The 16,577-nt window shown below is 39.6% G+C and overlaps 1 protein-coding gene across 1 annotated transcript in view; it reads left to right on the top strand.

The window, feature by feature from the left end:
- LOC140194038 (trifunctional enzyme subunit alpha, mitochondrial-like) overlaps positions 1-16,577 on the top strand; it is a 56,677-nt gene that overhangs the window by 6,754 nt on the left and 33,346 nt on the right. Inside the window, exons 2-7 of the mRNA XM_072251400.1 lie at positions 5,614-5,655; positions 6,863-6,933; positions 7,456-7,589; positions 8,250-8,388; positions 10,306-10,425; positions 12,947-13,049. Coding sequence (XP_072107501.1) covers positions 5,614-5,655; positions 6,863-6,933; positions 7,456-7,589; positions 8,250-8,388; positions 10,306-10,425; positions 12,947-13,049 — 609 coding nt within the window. The remainder of the gene's footprint in view (positions 1-5,613; positions 5,656-6,862; positions 6,934-7,455; positions 7,590-8,249; positions 8,389-10,305; positions 10,426-12,946; positions 13,050-16,577) is intronic.

Below are 16,577 nucleotides of genomic sequence, written 5' to 3'. Positions count from 1 at the left end.
TAGGAAGATTATACAATTTAACACATGGCTAAGGACTTGGTGTAGGAGGTGTTTGGATCATTGGGCTTTCTTCCAGGAAAGGTGCAACCTGCACAGAAGATACAGTTTGTAACTGAACTGGAAGGGGACTAATATCCTAGCGGGAAGCTTTGCTGGTGCTGCATAGTGGGGTTTAAAACAGAGTTGCAGGGGGATGGGAACGTGAGTGCCAGAAGAGTTAGTAGAGAGGTTGTGGAGTCATGTTGTTAAGAAGACCTCAGACCATGTTAGGAATGATAAAGTTGAGCGCGGTGCAATGTCCTGAACTGCATGTATTTCAATGCAAGAAGTATCATAGGAAAGGCAGCTGATCTCAGGGTATGGATCAACACTTGGAATTATGATATTGTAGCCATTTGTGAGACTTGGTTGCAGGAGGGGCAGAACTGGCAGGTCAATATTTCCAGGGTTCCATTGTTTTAGATGTGACAGAGTGGGAGGAATTAAAGGAGGAACGGTGACATTAGTAGTCAGGGAAAATGTCAAGGCAGTGCTCAGTTAGGACAGACTGGGTGAAACCATTTGTGACCATGTTAATGGGGCTATATTATAGACCTCTCAACAGTCCAAGGGATTTAGAAGAGAATTTGCAGAGAGATCATTGACTGTGGCAAGAAACATAAGGTTGTTACAGTAGGTGATTTTATCTTTCCATATATTAACTGGGACTCCCATACTGTGAAAGATCTAGATGGGATAGAGCTTGTCAAGTGTGTTCCAGAAAGCTTCTTTAATCAGTATATAGAAGTCTCAGTGAGTGATTGTGCGATACTTAATCTACTATAAGGGAATGAGACAGGGCAGGTGACAGAAGGTTGGGTAGGTGAACACTTTTCATTTAGTGATCACAATACCACTATTCAAGATAAATATGCAAAAAGATAGGTCTGGTCCACAGGTTGAGTTTCTAAATTGAAGAAAGGCCAATTTTGATAATATCAGAAAAGATCTGGCAAATGTGGGTTGGAACAGGCTGTTTTCTGGCAAAAGTGTCTTTATAAATGGGAGGCCTTCAAGAGTGAAATTTTGAGAATACAAAGCATGTATGTGCCTGTCAGAATAAAAGGTAAAGATAAAAGGTGCAGGGAACCTTGGTTTTCAAGAGATATTGAGGCCCAGGTTAAGGGAAAAAAGGAGGTGCATAGCAGTTATAGGTAGGAAGGAACAAATGGGGTGCTTATGGACTATAAGAAATGCAAGTGAACACTTAAAAAAAGAAATCAGGGGGCTAAATGAAGGCATGAGGTTGCCCTAGCAGACAAGGTGAAGGAGAATCCTAAGGGATTCTATAGATATGTTAAGAGCAAAAGGATTGCAAAATTGATCCTTGAAAGATCAGAATGGTAATCCATTTGTGGAGCCAAAAGAAATGGGGGAGATCTTAAAGTATTTTTTTTGCATCTGCATTTACTGAGTAGACGGACATGAGGTCTATAGAAATGAGGCAAAGCGACTTCAACTTCATGGACCCTTGAAGTTGATAGATTACAGGGGAGAAGAGGGTGAGCACCTATGAAGAGGGTGTTTGCTGTACTAAGGCAAATTAGGGTAGATAAATTCCCAGGGCCTGACAAGGTATTCCCTCAGACCTTGTGGGAAGCAAGTACAGAAATTGCAGTGCCCCTAGCAAAGATATTTAAATCATCCTAACCAACAGGTCAGGTACCAGAGGATTGGGGGATAGCCAATGTTGCTCCGCTGTTTAAGAAAGGCTATAAAAAAAGCAGAAAATTTTAGGCCAGTGCGCCTGACATCAGCAGTGGGAAAGTTATTGGAAGGTATTCTGAGGGACTGGATATATAAGTATTTGGATGGACATGGATTGATTAAGAATAGTCAGTATGGCTTTGTGCACAATAGGTCACGTCTAACCAATCTTACGGAGTTTTTTTTTTGAGGAAGTTACCAGGAAAGTTGATGAAGGCAAGGCAGTGGCTGTTGTCTATGTGGACTCTATGTATTTGACAAGATCCCGCGTGGGAGGTTGGTCAAGGAGTTTCAGTCACACCGCATTCAAGATGAGATGTCTAATCCAATATACTAGACACTAGCTTTGTGGAGGAAGCCAGAAAGTGGTAGGAGATGGTAGACTTTCTGACTGGAGGCCTGTGACTGCTGGAATACTGCAAGGATTGGTGCTGGTTCCCTTGTTGTTTGCCACCTATATCAACAATCTGGAAGATAATCTGGCTAGCTGGATCAGCAAATTTGTGGATAACATTAAGATTGGGGGTTTAGTGGACAGTGAGGAAAGTTATCATGGCTTGCAGCAGGATCTGAACCAGCTGGAAAAATGGGCTGAAAAATGGCAGATGGAATTTAATACAGACAAGTGCGAGGTTTTGCACTTTGGTGGATCCAACTAGGGTAAATGGTAGGACACTGAGGAGTGTGGTAGAACAAAGGGATCTGGGAATACAGATCTGTAATTCACTGAAAGTGGTTGCACAGGTAGATAGGATCATTAAAAAAAAAGAGCTTTTGACACATTGGTCATCATAAATCAAAGTATTGAGTACAGGATGTTTTGTTGAAGTTGTATAAGACGTTCATGAGGCCTAACTTGGAGTATTGTGTGCAGTTTTGGTCACCTACCTACAGGAAAGATGTAAATAAGGTTGAAAAAGTACAGAGAAAATTTATAAGGATTTTGCCAGGTCTGGAGGACCTGAGTTATTTGGAAAGACTGAATAGGTTAGGACTGTATTCCTTAGAAAGTAGAAGATTAGGAGGAGGTTTGATATGTATACAAAGTTATCAGGGGTATTACTAGGGTAAATGCGAGCAGGCTTTTTCTCCACTGAGGTTGGGTGGGACAACAGCTAGAGGTCATGGGTTGAGGGTGAAAGATGAAAAGTTTAAGGGGAGCATGAAAGGAAACTTCTTCACTCAAAGGGTCGTGAGAGTGTGGAAGGAGCTGCCAGTACAGGTAGTGCGTGCAAGCTGGATTTCAATGTTTAAAAGAAGTTTGGATAGGTACATGGATGGTAGGGGTATGGAGGGCTATGTTCCCAGTGCAGGTCGATGGGAGTAGGCAGTGTCAATGGTTCAGCATGGACAGGTTGGACTGAAGGGCCTGTTTCCGTGCTGTATTTTTCTATGACTCTGTATTATTTTGGAAGTCACTTTAGAATTCCAAGCCATGTTTCTTGTCACTAACTTTTTAATTGGTTTTCATTTCAAAATCAGCATTGTTGGAATGCTATATCAATTAAAGGAATAAAGGAATTCGTGAGTTTTGTTCCAGATCTAAAGTCTTCGTTTTCAAATCTTTTTTTTCCCAGTCATCCAAAGGTTGTGCTAGCACATTAATGACAACAGTGAATTTAACCACTGATGACTATTTTTGCTGAGAAGTGGTATATAAAATGGATTGTTCTGCATTTTTAGGGATGTGTGCTGAACCTTTGTTTTCAGAGGGCTGTATGATGCAGATTGACAGGGATCTCAGACCTCTGGTGTACTTGGCAATAGTTGTTCCAGAGATCTGAATAACCTGCAAACAGCAGCTCTAGGCATTGGGAAAAGATGGCAGCATCACTGTCTCTGCAAAGTCCTTCAAATTCACTGCAAATATCTCTAGCATTGTGGCCCTAGTTCCATTGAACTGGGCAGGCAACATTGTTAGCACACTCAACACCAGATTCATGCAGCTGACAATATATTTCTAAGCTCTGTTGCCAGAAGAGATTTTCAGGCAGGAGGGGAAAAATAAAAGAGAAAACATTAAAAGATGCATTAGATGATGAGGTTTCTGCTCAAAACAGTGACTTTTTATTTCCAGCATCTGCAGATTTTCTCGTGTTTGACTTTTTATTCTCCTCCATAGATGCTGCCTAACCTAGGGAGTTCCTTCAATACTGTGTGTGTGTGTGTGTGTGTGTGTGTGTGTTGCAAAATATGCAACACTTATGCACAGTTTCAACAGAAAAGAATGTATGAAATTGCCCACCCCAACAGTCTCCAGTGCACTTGAATCCATAATCACTAGCAGATGTAAGGTCAATCTTTTGGAAAGTGCACGTGTAATTCAGCTAGCAGGGGTATTTGCAGATATTTTTCACTTCTCCCTGCTTCAATCTGTAGTTCCTACCTGTTTTAACACCACTATATTCCCAGTATCTAAGAAAAACACAATAACGTGCTTTAGTAACTACTGTCCAGTGTCTCTGACATCTACCAAAATGAAGTGATTTGAGAGGCTGGTCAGGGTGTGCCTTAACTCCAGACTTCCAGACAAACTCAACCCACTGCCGAAATAGGATCTCAGTGGATGCCAGTTGCTAGATCTACTCATCTCTGGAGCATCTGAACTGTAAAGACACCTCAGTCACACACTGGGTTAGGACTACAACTGCAACTTCAACACTAATTCCAAGCAAATTCATCACCTGGAGCTGGACTTGGTAGTCAATATCTTCCTCTGCAATTGTATCATTGACTTCTGGACCAACAAACCAATGTCAGTAAGGATGGGCAGCAGCACCTACTTAAACACTGGTGCTCCACAAGGTGTGTCCTCAGCTCCCTACTGGATTCCCTGTACACTCATGACTACATGGTCAGATACTGTTCCTAACTTTATCTAGCAGCAGGCTGAGGGTAGCAGACACCAACAAAATCAACAAACTCATTCATAAGGCCAGTGATGTTGTGGGGATGGAACTGGACTCTCTGACGGTGGTGTCTGAAAAGAGGATGCTGTCCAAGTTGCATGCCATCTTGGACAATGTCCCCCATCCACTACATAATGTACTGGTTGGGCACAGGAGTACATTCAGCCGGAGACTGGTTCCATCCAGATGCAACACAGAGCGTCATAAGAAGTCATTCCTGCCTGTGGCCATCAAACTTTACAACTCCTCCCTTGGAGGGTCAGATGCCCTGAGCCAGTAGGCTGGTCCTGGACTTATTTCCTGGCATAATTTACATATTACTATTTAACTATTTATGGTTTATTACTATTTAATTATTTATGGTGTAAGTGTAACAAAAACCAATTTCCCCCGGGATCAATAAACTATGACTATGACTATAAGTTTGCAGATAATACCATCAATAAATTGGTAAAAATGGCAAAGCAATGGAGGGTGGAAGTTAATTTTGAAAAATGTGAGCTGACTAAAAAGTTAAGATTTGTACAGTGATTGGTAGGACACTAAGTAGGACTGGAGAGCAGAGAGACTTTGGTACATTTCCAAGGATCCCAGAAGGAACGGCACAGGTAGATAGGCAGTTATGAAGCCTTATGGAATGGTTGCATTCATTACCTAGAGCATAAAATGTTAAAAGAGGAAGGTTATGTTACAAGGGTGTAAATAATTTAATTTCAAACATTTAAGTGGTGAGTGCATACAATTAAAGCCAATGGCATTGGTATTCCAGGAATGCACTTTGAGGAAATTTCTGCTTTTCCAATATTGAATTTTTAGTTATTCGTGTGACTTATTGATGTAGAGAGTCAGCACAACTTAGTTTGGAATATACTAGTTCAAAAGAAGCCTGATTCTAAAGTCCTCTTGGGTTGACTCATGTTAGTTATTAAATTTAACTATTTTCATTTTACTATTTTAGATAACTTCCATCGCTGTTTCACAGTTTCATCAATTATGATGGGTAAGTGCTTTTAATAATAGCATCAAAAATAGGTTGTTCATAAACCACTTCATGTCAAGAACATTGACTGGGCACTTTGATGCTTATGGTTCAAATATCAAATGCTATAAACAGATTATCCAGTTTTTCCAATATAAAATAACAATGTGTGGAACAAAAAATCACTATGCTAAAATCTGTAAAAGTTGGATATTTTTGTTCTGTTTTAATAATTTTGAATTAAATACTGAAAATTGTGATTTTCAGAATTTTCCTTCAACATTAGTGAGTTGGAAAAGAAAATATTGATGGAATACAATTAATATTTGGAGATGGACTTTTAGAATTTTTTTACTTAATCTTTGTGTTAAGCATCTCTTAAAATCAAATTAGCATTTCTACAGCTGGTATGTATTTTGGGTTGCATCGCAAGAAGCTAAAAATTGAAAGCTTTACTTAAGACATTGTATTGTGGATATTTATTAGTAACTGATAACTTTTACACAAACAAGAGTTGAAGCTGTCAGACAAAGATTTATAAAAGGCCGACAAATAATCAATCCATATTTAGTTTCATTTCAAGTTAACTAAACCCATGCCTCAAGACAACTTTAACTTTCATGGACAAAAAAGGCACAATTGTGTAGAAAAAGCAATTTTTGCCTATAAAATCTTCTTATGAATATTACAGATAATATGAAATCAATGGAAAATGGATAGGGTTTAACTCTCACACTTCAACAAGATGTTTCTATATTTTAATGTACCACAAAATTATATTATATAATCATCACTGTAATAGTTTTACAACCTTAGTACATTATGTATGTGTTTATTTTTGTGATTTTTTTTCTTAAGGTGTAGTTTTAATGCTTAACAAGCAGTTTATTATGATAATAGTTGGAAATGATATTTGATCTCCTTATATACCAGGATGAATTTCTCAGTTAAAGGATTTCCTTTGGAATGTTGATGCAGAGTTCAATTGCATTGCCTAGAATTAAAGTATTTGGACACTTTTTTTAAAGCTACGATAATAGTTGCAGACGTCTAATAAAAGAACAGAAAAACGTTGGAAATTTTTGGAGTTGAGGCAACAGTTCTATTCACTAACAACACGTACAATTGAGAGATGGCATTGCAAGCAAGAGGCAGTTTTGGAAACTGAGGAGAACTATAGGAATTCTTTTAAAAAAGAAAAATAAAGTTCCTTTTGTCTTTCTTATAGAGAGGACCCATGTCAACTATGAAGTCAAAAGTGATGTTGCGGTTGTGCGATTTAACACACCAAATTCCAAGGTAAGAATTAAATTGAGCATTTAATAATGATTGGCTGCTGAATGAGTTAAATTAACCAGTTCATCAACTCTCTTGAATTTATCCAGATCCAGTGCTCTCAGAAAGTGATATGTGAAAGTTTTTAATGTTCTAGAATATTTTCGAAAGCATTGACAAAGGCCTATCATATGCAAAGGGTCCAGCACTAAAATCTCTCAGCTCCGTATAAAATTGTACAATGTGGAAATAATTAAGATTATTATAGGAACGGGTGTTTATTGAGGTATCTGATTCTATGCCTTTGAATGTCAAGTGCATGTTGGAAATTAAGTCTTGAGATAATATCCAGTGAAATAATGAGACCCTTCATTGGGACTTGGCCCAAAATGTGGACTGTTTATTCTTTTCTGTACATGCAGCCTGACCTGTTGAATTCTTCCAGCATTTTGTATGTGTTACTCTGGATTTCCAGATCTGCAGAATCTCTTGTGTTTATATGTGACTTGAGTGATTTGAAATTTGTTTCCTTTTGATTCTGTTTAGGTTAACACTCTATCCCAAAAGCTACAGTCAGAATTTACTGATGTGATGAATGAAGCCTGGGCAAATGATGCAGTCAGAAGCATTGTACTTATCTCATCAAAACCGGGTTGTTTCATAGCTGGTGCTGACATCAAGTATGTTGCATTTTTAAAATTTATTTCCAACATTTAACAAGGATTATTTGCAGGACTAGAAGAGCAGTGGGGTGAGACTAGTTGTTCCAAAGATCTGACAGTCAAGAAGACTGTAGACCCTTGTGTGATGTAAAATTCCCATGTTATTTATGCAATATGATATACAGCTTTTCCATTTTTTCGGTTTATTTCCTGTCCATATTGCTTCTTTTCCTCTTTTTTTTAAACTTAGCTTTTTTAAAGCTATTAATCATAGCATTTGTTTTTCTACCAGTTTTAATTTTGAAGAGTGTGAGAAAGTTACTTTCTTGACAGATTATCTTTATTCTTAAAGGGGAAAGAAAACTTTGCGTAATGTACAGTTTAAGAACTTACTATGTACGGTCTGAATTAAGTAATCAAGAAACAATGATTTCTAATTTGATCAACATGTTTAAAATTTATAAATGTTTTTCGGGTTATGTTGAAGCCTTTGATTGTATTGCAGTCTCCAAAAGTAGCTCAAAAGATTATTTATTGGTCCAATATAAATTAAGCTCTTAGCAAGAAGTTGGCATTGGCTGCAGTATTGTTAAATCCTATGAATGTGAAAAAAGTTGCATTGTAAGTGGGTTACATTAGTATGAAATGTAGTCACACAAAAGCTTGTTCTCTTTGCAGTATGATAGAGGAGTGTAAAACTGCTGAAGAGGTGGTTCGTTTATCTCAAGAAGGACAGAAATTTTTTTCGAAGATTGAAGAGTCCACTAAGCCAGTTGTCGCTGCTATCAATGGTTCCTGTCTGGGTGGCGGTCTTGAGGTATGGACTTTGTTCTTTCTTTGTTATGTGCAATCTAACTAGTTGCAGAGAAACGAGGAGAAAGGGCTTGAAGTTAATGACCACCACTATCTCCCAACATCAGTCAAACCCTGTTCTCCTCCCCCATCTATCAGAACCTGGCTGTCACCTTTCAGCCTTCCTCAGTCCACCAGCCACTCCAGACTCCCCTTCTCTTCTTCATTCTGATCATCTTGCCTCTCCACTCTCAGTCTTGATGCAATGTTTCAACCCAAAACATCACTGATTCCTTTCCTTTCCTCTCACAGATCCTACCTGACTCTCTGAGTTCTTCCAGCAGATGCTTTGTAGCTCCAGAGTAAATCTACACCTGCTTATTTATGTTGCTCCATATAAATATGTCTTGAATGAATTGCATCTCTCACCTAAGAGGCATTTACCTCAATGTTCTGAATTCCTTCAAAAAAATTTTGCATTGGTTCAGTGTTTTCCTGTTTTGCTATTATTATTTTCTTGCTTTTGAAAAGTGGACTTTTCTAATTGTTTAAATCAAAACTTATGTACACTTCCCTTTCCCCACAGCATACTTAAAGTAAGATATAATTATTGAAGCATGTAAGTACTGAATCAATGTTGTTTTGATCACACTCAATGATTATAGTCTTATTATAGGAAAACTGTGATTTTTGCTGGAGAGAGTGAAAAGTAAATTTACTGAGATGTTGCTGTATTTAGGGACTAGGCATCGTAGAGTTATGGAGTTAGACAGGAAGGAACCAAGCCCTTCAATGCTGACCAAGATGCCCAATGTAAGCAAATCCCATTTGCCTGCATTTGACCCATAACCTTCATGGGGAGAGATTGATTAGGCTGTTTTCCAGAAGTGAATGATCTGAGGGGTGACCCTTGGAAGAAAGAAGTATATAGGATTATGAGAGGCATAGATAGGGGAGATAGTCGAAACCTTTTCCCCATAGTACCAAAAACAAGATAGTTTAAGGTGAGAGGAAGAAGTTTTAAAAGGGATCTAAAATTTAAGTATTTTTCAGAGAGTAGTTGAGCTATCAGAGTTGCTGCTAGAGCCAGTGGTAGAATCACATACGATTACTACATATAAAAGCCATTTAGACAGGCTCAAATGGGCAAAACATTGAAAGATAGTCCTAATGTGGGCAGAATGGATTAGTGTAGATGGAATAAAAGGCTGACATGGACATGTGTTGAAGGGCCTGTTTCAATAATGTATACAGCTATTTTTAGAGCTAGCAATATGTCTTGTTATCCTTTATCTTGACTGAATTGTTGTTTTTTTTCATTCACGATTATCTTTGCCTTCTGATAAGCCAACTCAGCAACTTGTGTTTTGCACTGTTACCCTTATAAATTCTGATATAACTCAAGATCTTGTTCTATCCATCACTATTTCATTTTCAGTTCTGGAACTGAAGAAATCCATGATTTAGTGAAATTATCACCAAAATATTTAAAAATATTTAATTTCATGTGATTTTTCAATCAGAAATGGAGTATCTTCTTCTTAAGCTCAGCGCCCTGCTGGGGCATAGGCCATTGAAAGCAGCTCGTAAGAGTCTTCTGTTCCGATCCAGTAGAAGATTGATCAGCCCTGTGGCTTCTGCTTTCACACAGAATTTCATATGTCTCCTAGGCGAAGACTCTTCCTCGCCCAGGAATGCAACCGTCCATTGCAGAGTTAGAAATGGAATATGATGAACATCATTTGAGTTGAAGTGATTTGTATGATATATGCATAACTCTGTGACAGATTGCTGAGGAACTTGTGATTGCTTTCAGTTTTGTAATTAAATGGTGACACAGCATTCTCTGTAGGCAAATAGCTCATTGTATCTTATTCAAAAAAACGTAGATTTTTTTTTAATACACCTATCACTGAAACTAAATTATTGAATGTGCTTATAGGTCGCAATTGCCTGCCAGTACAGGATAGCAACAAAGGACAGAAAGACAGTCCTAGGCACTCCAGAAGTCATGCTTGGTTTACTGCCGGGAGCCGGTGGTACTCAGCGATTGCCTAAGATGGTAAGTAAGTCTACTATGCAAATTTGATTGCAGTATCAACCAAAGTAACTGAGTTCAGTGATGCTGTTCTTGTTTGTCAAATTCATAATCAAATAACCTACTAAGCAATGGGAAAAATGAACTTGATGAGTCTATTATGCACCATTATAGGTTTCTTTGTAACTTAGAATATGTCTTTTAGATGTAACTTAAAGAGAAGATATGGTTGTTTTATCCCAAAAATATTCACACAAAGCATGTTGATTTTTCAGATTTTAAGACCTCTTGAAGTGTTTTACTTTGCATAAAAGGAATAGTCTTTTAAATTTGCCTCCAACTTACACCCTGCCCGCAAGTTTGCCTGGTTCATTTCCGACACCTCCCTCTCCTTTCTCCATCTCTATATCTCTACATACATACATCTATCTCTATCTCTCTCTCTCTCTCTCTCTCTCTATATCTCTCTCTCTCTCTCTCTCTCTCTCTCTCTCTCTCTCTCTCTCTCTCTCTCTCTCTCTCTCTCTCTCTCTCTCTCTCTCTCTCTCTCTCTCTCTCTCTCTCTCTCTCTCTCTCTCTCTCTCTCTCTCTCTCTCTCTCTCTCTCTCTCTCTCTCTCTCTCTCTCTCTCTCTCTCTCTCTCTCCTCTCCCCCCCCCCCCCCCCCCAATAGATACTGATTTGACAGTTCATCTACTGATATCTTTTATCAATACACTGATTCTGACAGCTACCTGGACTATACCTCTTCCCACCCTGTCACTTGTAAAAATTGCCATCCCCTTCTCTCAATTCCTCCGTCTCTGCCACATCTGCTCTGAAGATGAGGCTTTTCATTCCAGAACTAATGAGATGTCCTCCTCCTTCAAAGAAAGGGGCTTTCCTTCCTCCACCATCAATGCTGCCCCACCCACATCTCTTCCATTTCACACATGTCTGCCCTCACCCCAACCACCTTCACCCCACCAGGGATCGGGTTTCTCTTGTCCTGACCTACCACCCCACCAGCCTCCGCGTCCAGCACATAATTCTCCTTAACTTCTGCCATCCGCAAAAGGATCCCACCACCAAACACATCGTTCCCTCCTTCCCCACTTTCCGCAGGGATCCTTTCATGTCTTTCTTGTCCATTCGTCCCTCCCCACTGATCTCTGTCCTGGTACTTATCATTGCAAGCAGACCAAGTGCCACACCTGCCTCACATCCTCACTATCATTCAGAGGCCCAAGCAGTCCTTCCAGACGAGGTGACACTTTACCTGTCAGTCTGTTGGGGTCATCTACTATGTCCAGTCCTCCCGCTGTGGCCTCCTGTGAGACCCTACGCAGAATGGGAGTCTGCTTTGCCAAACACCTGTCCGCCGAAAAAAGTGGGATCTCCCGATGGCCACCCATTTCAATTCTGCTTCCCATTCCAACGTGTCAGTCCATGGACTCTCCTGCTGCTGCGATGAGGCCACACTTAGGTTATGTTCCATTTGGGTAGCCTCCAACCTGTTGGAATGAACATCAATTTCTAAAACTTCCAGTTACTCCCTCCACCTTCACCATTCCGCATTGCCATTTCTCCCTCTCTCACCTTATCTCCTTACCTGCCTGTCACCACTCTCTGGTGCTTCCCCCCCCCCCCACCTTTTTGCCATGGCCTTCTGTTCGCTCTCATCAGATTTCCCCCCAGTCGACTACCCAGTTCTTTACTTCACCCCACCCCATTTCCTGGTTGCATCTGTCACCCACTACCTTGTACTCTTCCTCCCCTCCCCCCACCTTTCCCTGACTTCTCTCTTTTTCCAGTCCTGATGAAGGGTTTCGTTTGAAATGTTGAATGGTTACTCTTTCCATAGATAGTGCCTGGCCTGTTGAGTTCCTCCAGCATTTTGTGTGTATTACTTTGACTTACAGTGGATTTGCTCTTGTTTGTGACTTTTAAATGTGTTAGAAGTGAAATAAGAGAATGAGGGGAAACAATTGTTCCAATGTTTAAAAAATTCCAAACAAAGTGTCTATGTGTATATAGTATAACTAAATATGCAAGATACATAATCAAATTAATTTAAAAATCAAATTTAATTATTCAGCCATATACGGATACAGCCAAACAAAACATGGCTGAGGTGCAAAACATAGCAATCTAAAGCAGCGAGCAAAAAAACATAGTCACGTCTGTGTGTGTGTGTGTACACACGTATGTACACACCCAAGACCCTATCCTGATGATACAAATTGATGGCACCGTTCCTGGTTCAAAAACATAATAGATAAAATTTTAAGGAAAAAAAGCAAGAGTTGAAAACAGATTTCAAAGAGGAAAGTTATGTATGATCATCCTTACCGAGTTATTTGGACAGACAAATAATATACAGATTTATTATGATAGCATGACATACAATAAACACTGGACAAGAAAGTTGAAGGATATATATCATTGGAGATAATAGCTTATCTGGAACATAAACTGGTATTAAGCATTTTGTCCTGATGGCCTGGTTCTCAGCGGTACATTGAATATAATTCAATTTTCTAATTTCTTGCCTTAAATTATTATCAGATTGGCCTTCCTAATGCTCTTGACGTGATGTTGACTGGGAAAAACATTCAAGCTGATAAAGCCAAGAAGATGGGTATAGTGGACCATTTAGTTTCTCCCCTGGGTAAGTTAATACTTCTAAGAAATCCTACATTTAACAATGGGGGAAAAAAGTTGGAGTTTTTTTTCCCTTCAAATAGACTGAAAGCCTTAGCCTGCCATAATTTGGCTGGATCATGCTTGATTTGCCTGCACTTCACATGCATTCTGTGATGCTGTAATGAATCTACAGGCCATGTTACTTAAGTTGTTTGCATGAGGTAGAACAGCCTACAATTTGAAGCCCTTTTTCAAAGCTTGTGCATTTGTTTAATCTAAGTAGTTGGTCATTTGGAAACAATTGAATAGATTTAAGGATTAAAAGTTGACAATTCTGATTTGATGGAGAATGGACGTGAAAGCACAGAGGAACATCTGGAGAAATTTCTAAAACGCCCGTTCACTGCTGTCGTTACTGTATGGTCGTGAATCTTTCAGAGGGTAGGCCTCAAAATCCCCGGCGTTGCCTGCTTTTGGCGACCAAGAAGGAGGTCGAATCGTTTGGACAGAGATGGCGCTCAGTACTCGGTGTCGGAGAGCTGATCAGAGCTCGAAGTTCTCGGATGACTCAGAGTCGGATTGTGGTCGGCGTGGCAGGGAGAGTTTTTCTTCCTTCTCCGGTCTGCATGAGATGTGGGACATTTGAGAAACTTTGAATTTTACTGTGCTCACGGACTTCTTCACCAAGTTATGGTATTGTTACACTGTTTGTAACTATATGTTATAATTATGTGGTTTTGTCAGTTTTTTCAGTCGTGGTTTGTCCTGTGTTTTGTGATATCCCACCGGAGAAAATAATGTATCATTTCTTAATGCATGCATTACTAAATGACAATATAAGAGGACTGCGTGTCTTCATAATCATTAAATCAATTAGAAATGATTTGAAATTAAAAGTCAGAAAATTTAATTTAAAGCATTTATCTGATAAAAATTAAAAGCCTTAAAATTAAACTAAAGCAAGAATACAAACCACTTTACCAGCAAACCATCTATTTAGATGTCAAATAAGATAGCGTGGCTCCCATAAATATAGAGACATAACCTAAGAGCACAATTTGGATCGTGGGACATCCGCAATTCAGCACAATTGAGGCTCATAATTCAGGTGTCTTATGACATCAAGAAATTTATCTACTTCCTTGACTATTTTAAATGAGTTGACCTTGGCTGCATTTGGTGGCAGAAAATTCTACAGGTTCACCATCCAGTGGATGAAGAAGCTTCCTCACATCTGAGTTTTGAAATCCATACCAGAGGCTTTGACCCCTGGTTCTACATCCTCCATGTACCTCGTCCTGTTAGATCTTTATACATATCTATGAGATTCCACTTTCATTCTTTTCTAAAGAGAGTATATCCACCAAGCAACCCACCTATTTTAACACTAGCCTAATCACAGGACAACTTACAATGACCAATTAACCTACTAACTGGTACATTTTTGAACTGTGGGAGGAAACTGGGGCACCTGGAGACAATATATGGTTGGCGCTGGAATTGAACAAATTCTGGAACACCTCAAGCTGTAATAGTGTTGCACTAATCACTATGCTACCATGTTCCCCTTAGGCCTGATCTACCCAATTCCTCCTTGACGTATCCTGCCTTTATAGAATCAATTTCAAATACTTTCTAAGCTACATCCATGTTAAGAACAACCTTATTAGATAAGGAGACCAAATCTTCACACAAAGCTCTAGGTGGGTTCTTGTCCAAGGTCCGGTATAATTGCACCAGTGCATCCTAGCTATTGTAGTCATTGGTGAGGTCTGGGAGGACTGGCAAGTGGCCAATGTTGTACCCCTATTTAAGAAGGGAACAAGGGAAAATCCTAAGAACTGTAGACCAGAATCTCACGTCAATTGTAGAGAAATTGCTAGAGAAAATTCTTAGGGATAAGATTTATGAGCAATTGGAAGCCAATGGCCTAATTAGGGAGAGCCAGCATGGCGTTGTGTGTGGTAGGTCATGCCTTACCAACTTGATTTGAGTTTTTTGACGAGATGATGAGGGAGATTGATGAGAGTAGGGCAGTGGGTGTTATCTACATGGATTTTAGTAAGGCGTTTTACCAAGTCCCACACGGGAGGCTAATCCAGAAGGCTAAGATGCATGGGATCTGTGGCAAATTGGCTGTTTGGATTCAGAACTGGCTTGCGCATGGAAGACAGAAGAGATGGAGAGTAGTGGTTGAAGGAACTTATTTGAGCTGGAGGTCTGTAATTAGTGGAGTTCCACAGGAATCTGTGGTGGGTCCTCTGTTGTTTGTAATGTATATAAGTGATCTGGATGAAAATGTAGGTGGGTGGGTTGGTAAATTAGTGGATGATACCAAGAATGGTAGAGTAGTAGATAGTGTAGAAAACTGGCAAAAAAAATACAGCATGATATAGATCCATTGCAGATATGGGCTGAGAAATGGCAGATAGAGTTTAACCCAGATAAATGTGAGGTGTTGCACCTCAGTAGGGCAAATACAAGGAGACCATACCTTGTTATGGGCAAGGTCATTAACAGTGTTGCTGAGCAGAGATATCTTGGGATCCAAGTTCAGAGCTCCTTGAAAGTGGCTACACAGGTTGATAGGGTGGTTAAGAAAGCTTATGGAATGCTTGTTTTTATTAGTCGAGGCATTGAGTTCAAAAGTCAGGAGGTTATGTTGCAACTTTATAAAACTCTGGTTAGGCCACATCTGGAGTATTGTGTACAGTTCTAGTTTCCCCTCCTCTTGGAAGGATGTTGAGGTTATAGAGAGGGTGCACAAGAGGTTCACCAGGATGCTGCCTGATTTAGAGGGCATGTGCTATCACGAGAGGCGGGTAAACTTGGGTTGTTTTCCCTGGCGTGTCGGAGGCTGATGGGAGATCTGATAGAGGTTTACACGGTTATGAGAGGTATAACTAGAGTAGACAGAGAGTATCTGTTTCCCAGGGTTGAAATGTCTAATACCAAAGGGCATGCATTGACGGTGAGAAGGGATTAAGGGGGATGGGAGGAGTAATTTTTTTTTTACTTAGCGCCTGGAATGCTCTGCCTGGTGTGGTGGTAGATGCAAATACATTAGAGGCTTTTAAGAGATGTTTGGATAGACATATGGATATAAGGAAGATGGAGGGATATGGAGAAGGTGTAGGTAGGAGAGATTAGTGTTTTGGTGTTTTGGATTTGCTTTTAATCTAGTTTTGGCAAAACATTGTGGGCCGAATGGCCTGTTCCTGTGCTGTACTCTTCCATATCCTATGTACTCAAATCCTCTTAGCAATGAGGACCAGCATACTACTTGCCTTCCTTACTATTTGCTGGACTTGAATATTGCTTTTGGTGAGTAGTGTATAAGGACAGCCTGATCTCTCAAACATTACATTTTTCCAGTCTCTCATCAAGTCTGTCTGTCTTTGCTGTCAGCAAAAGCCATAGTGATGGATTTATTTTTGTCAAAAGTTCTTGAGCACTGGAGTACAGAGTTTTTGTAGTGAAGCTAATCCAAAAGTTTTAACATTGTACAAGTTATACTTAAAAAAAAAAATACATGACAAAGCTTATCAATTCT

This window comes from Mobula birostris, chromosome 2 (genome assembly GCF_030028105.1).
Source record: "Mobula birostris isolate sMobBir1 chromosome 2, sMobBir1.hap1, whole genome shotgun sequence".
NCBI classification, from domain to species: Eukaryota; Metazoa; Chordata; class Chondrichthyes; order Myliobatiformes; family Myliobatidae; genus Mobula; species Mobula birostris.
This window is presented reverse-complemented; position numbering and strand designations above follow the sequence as displayed.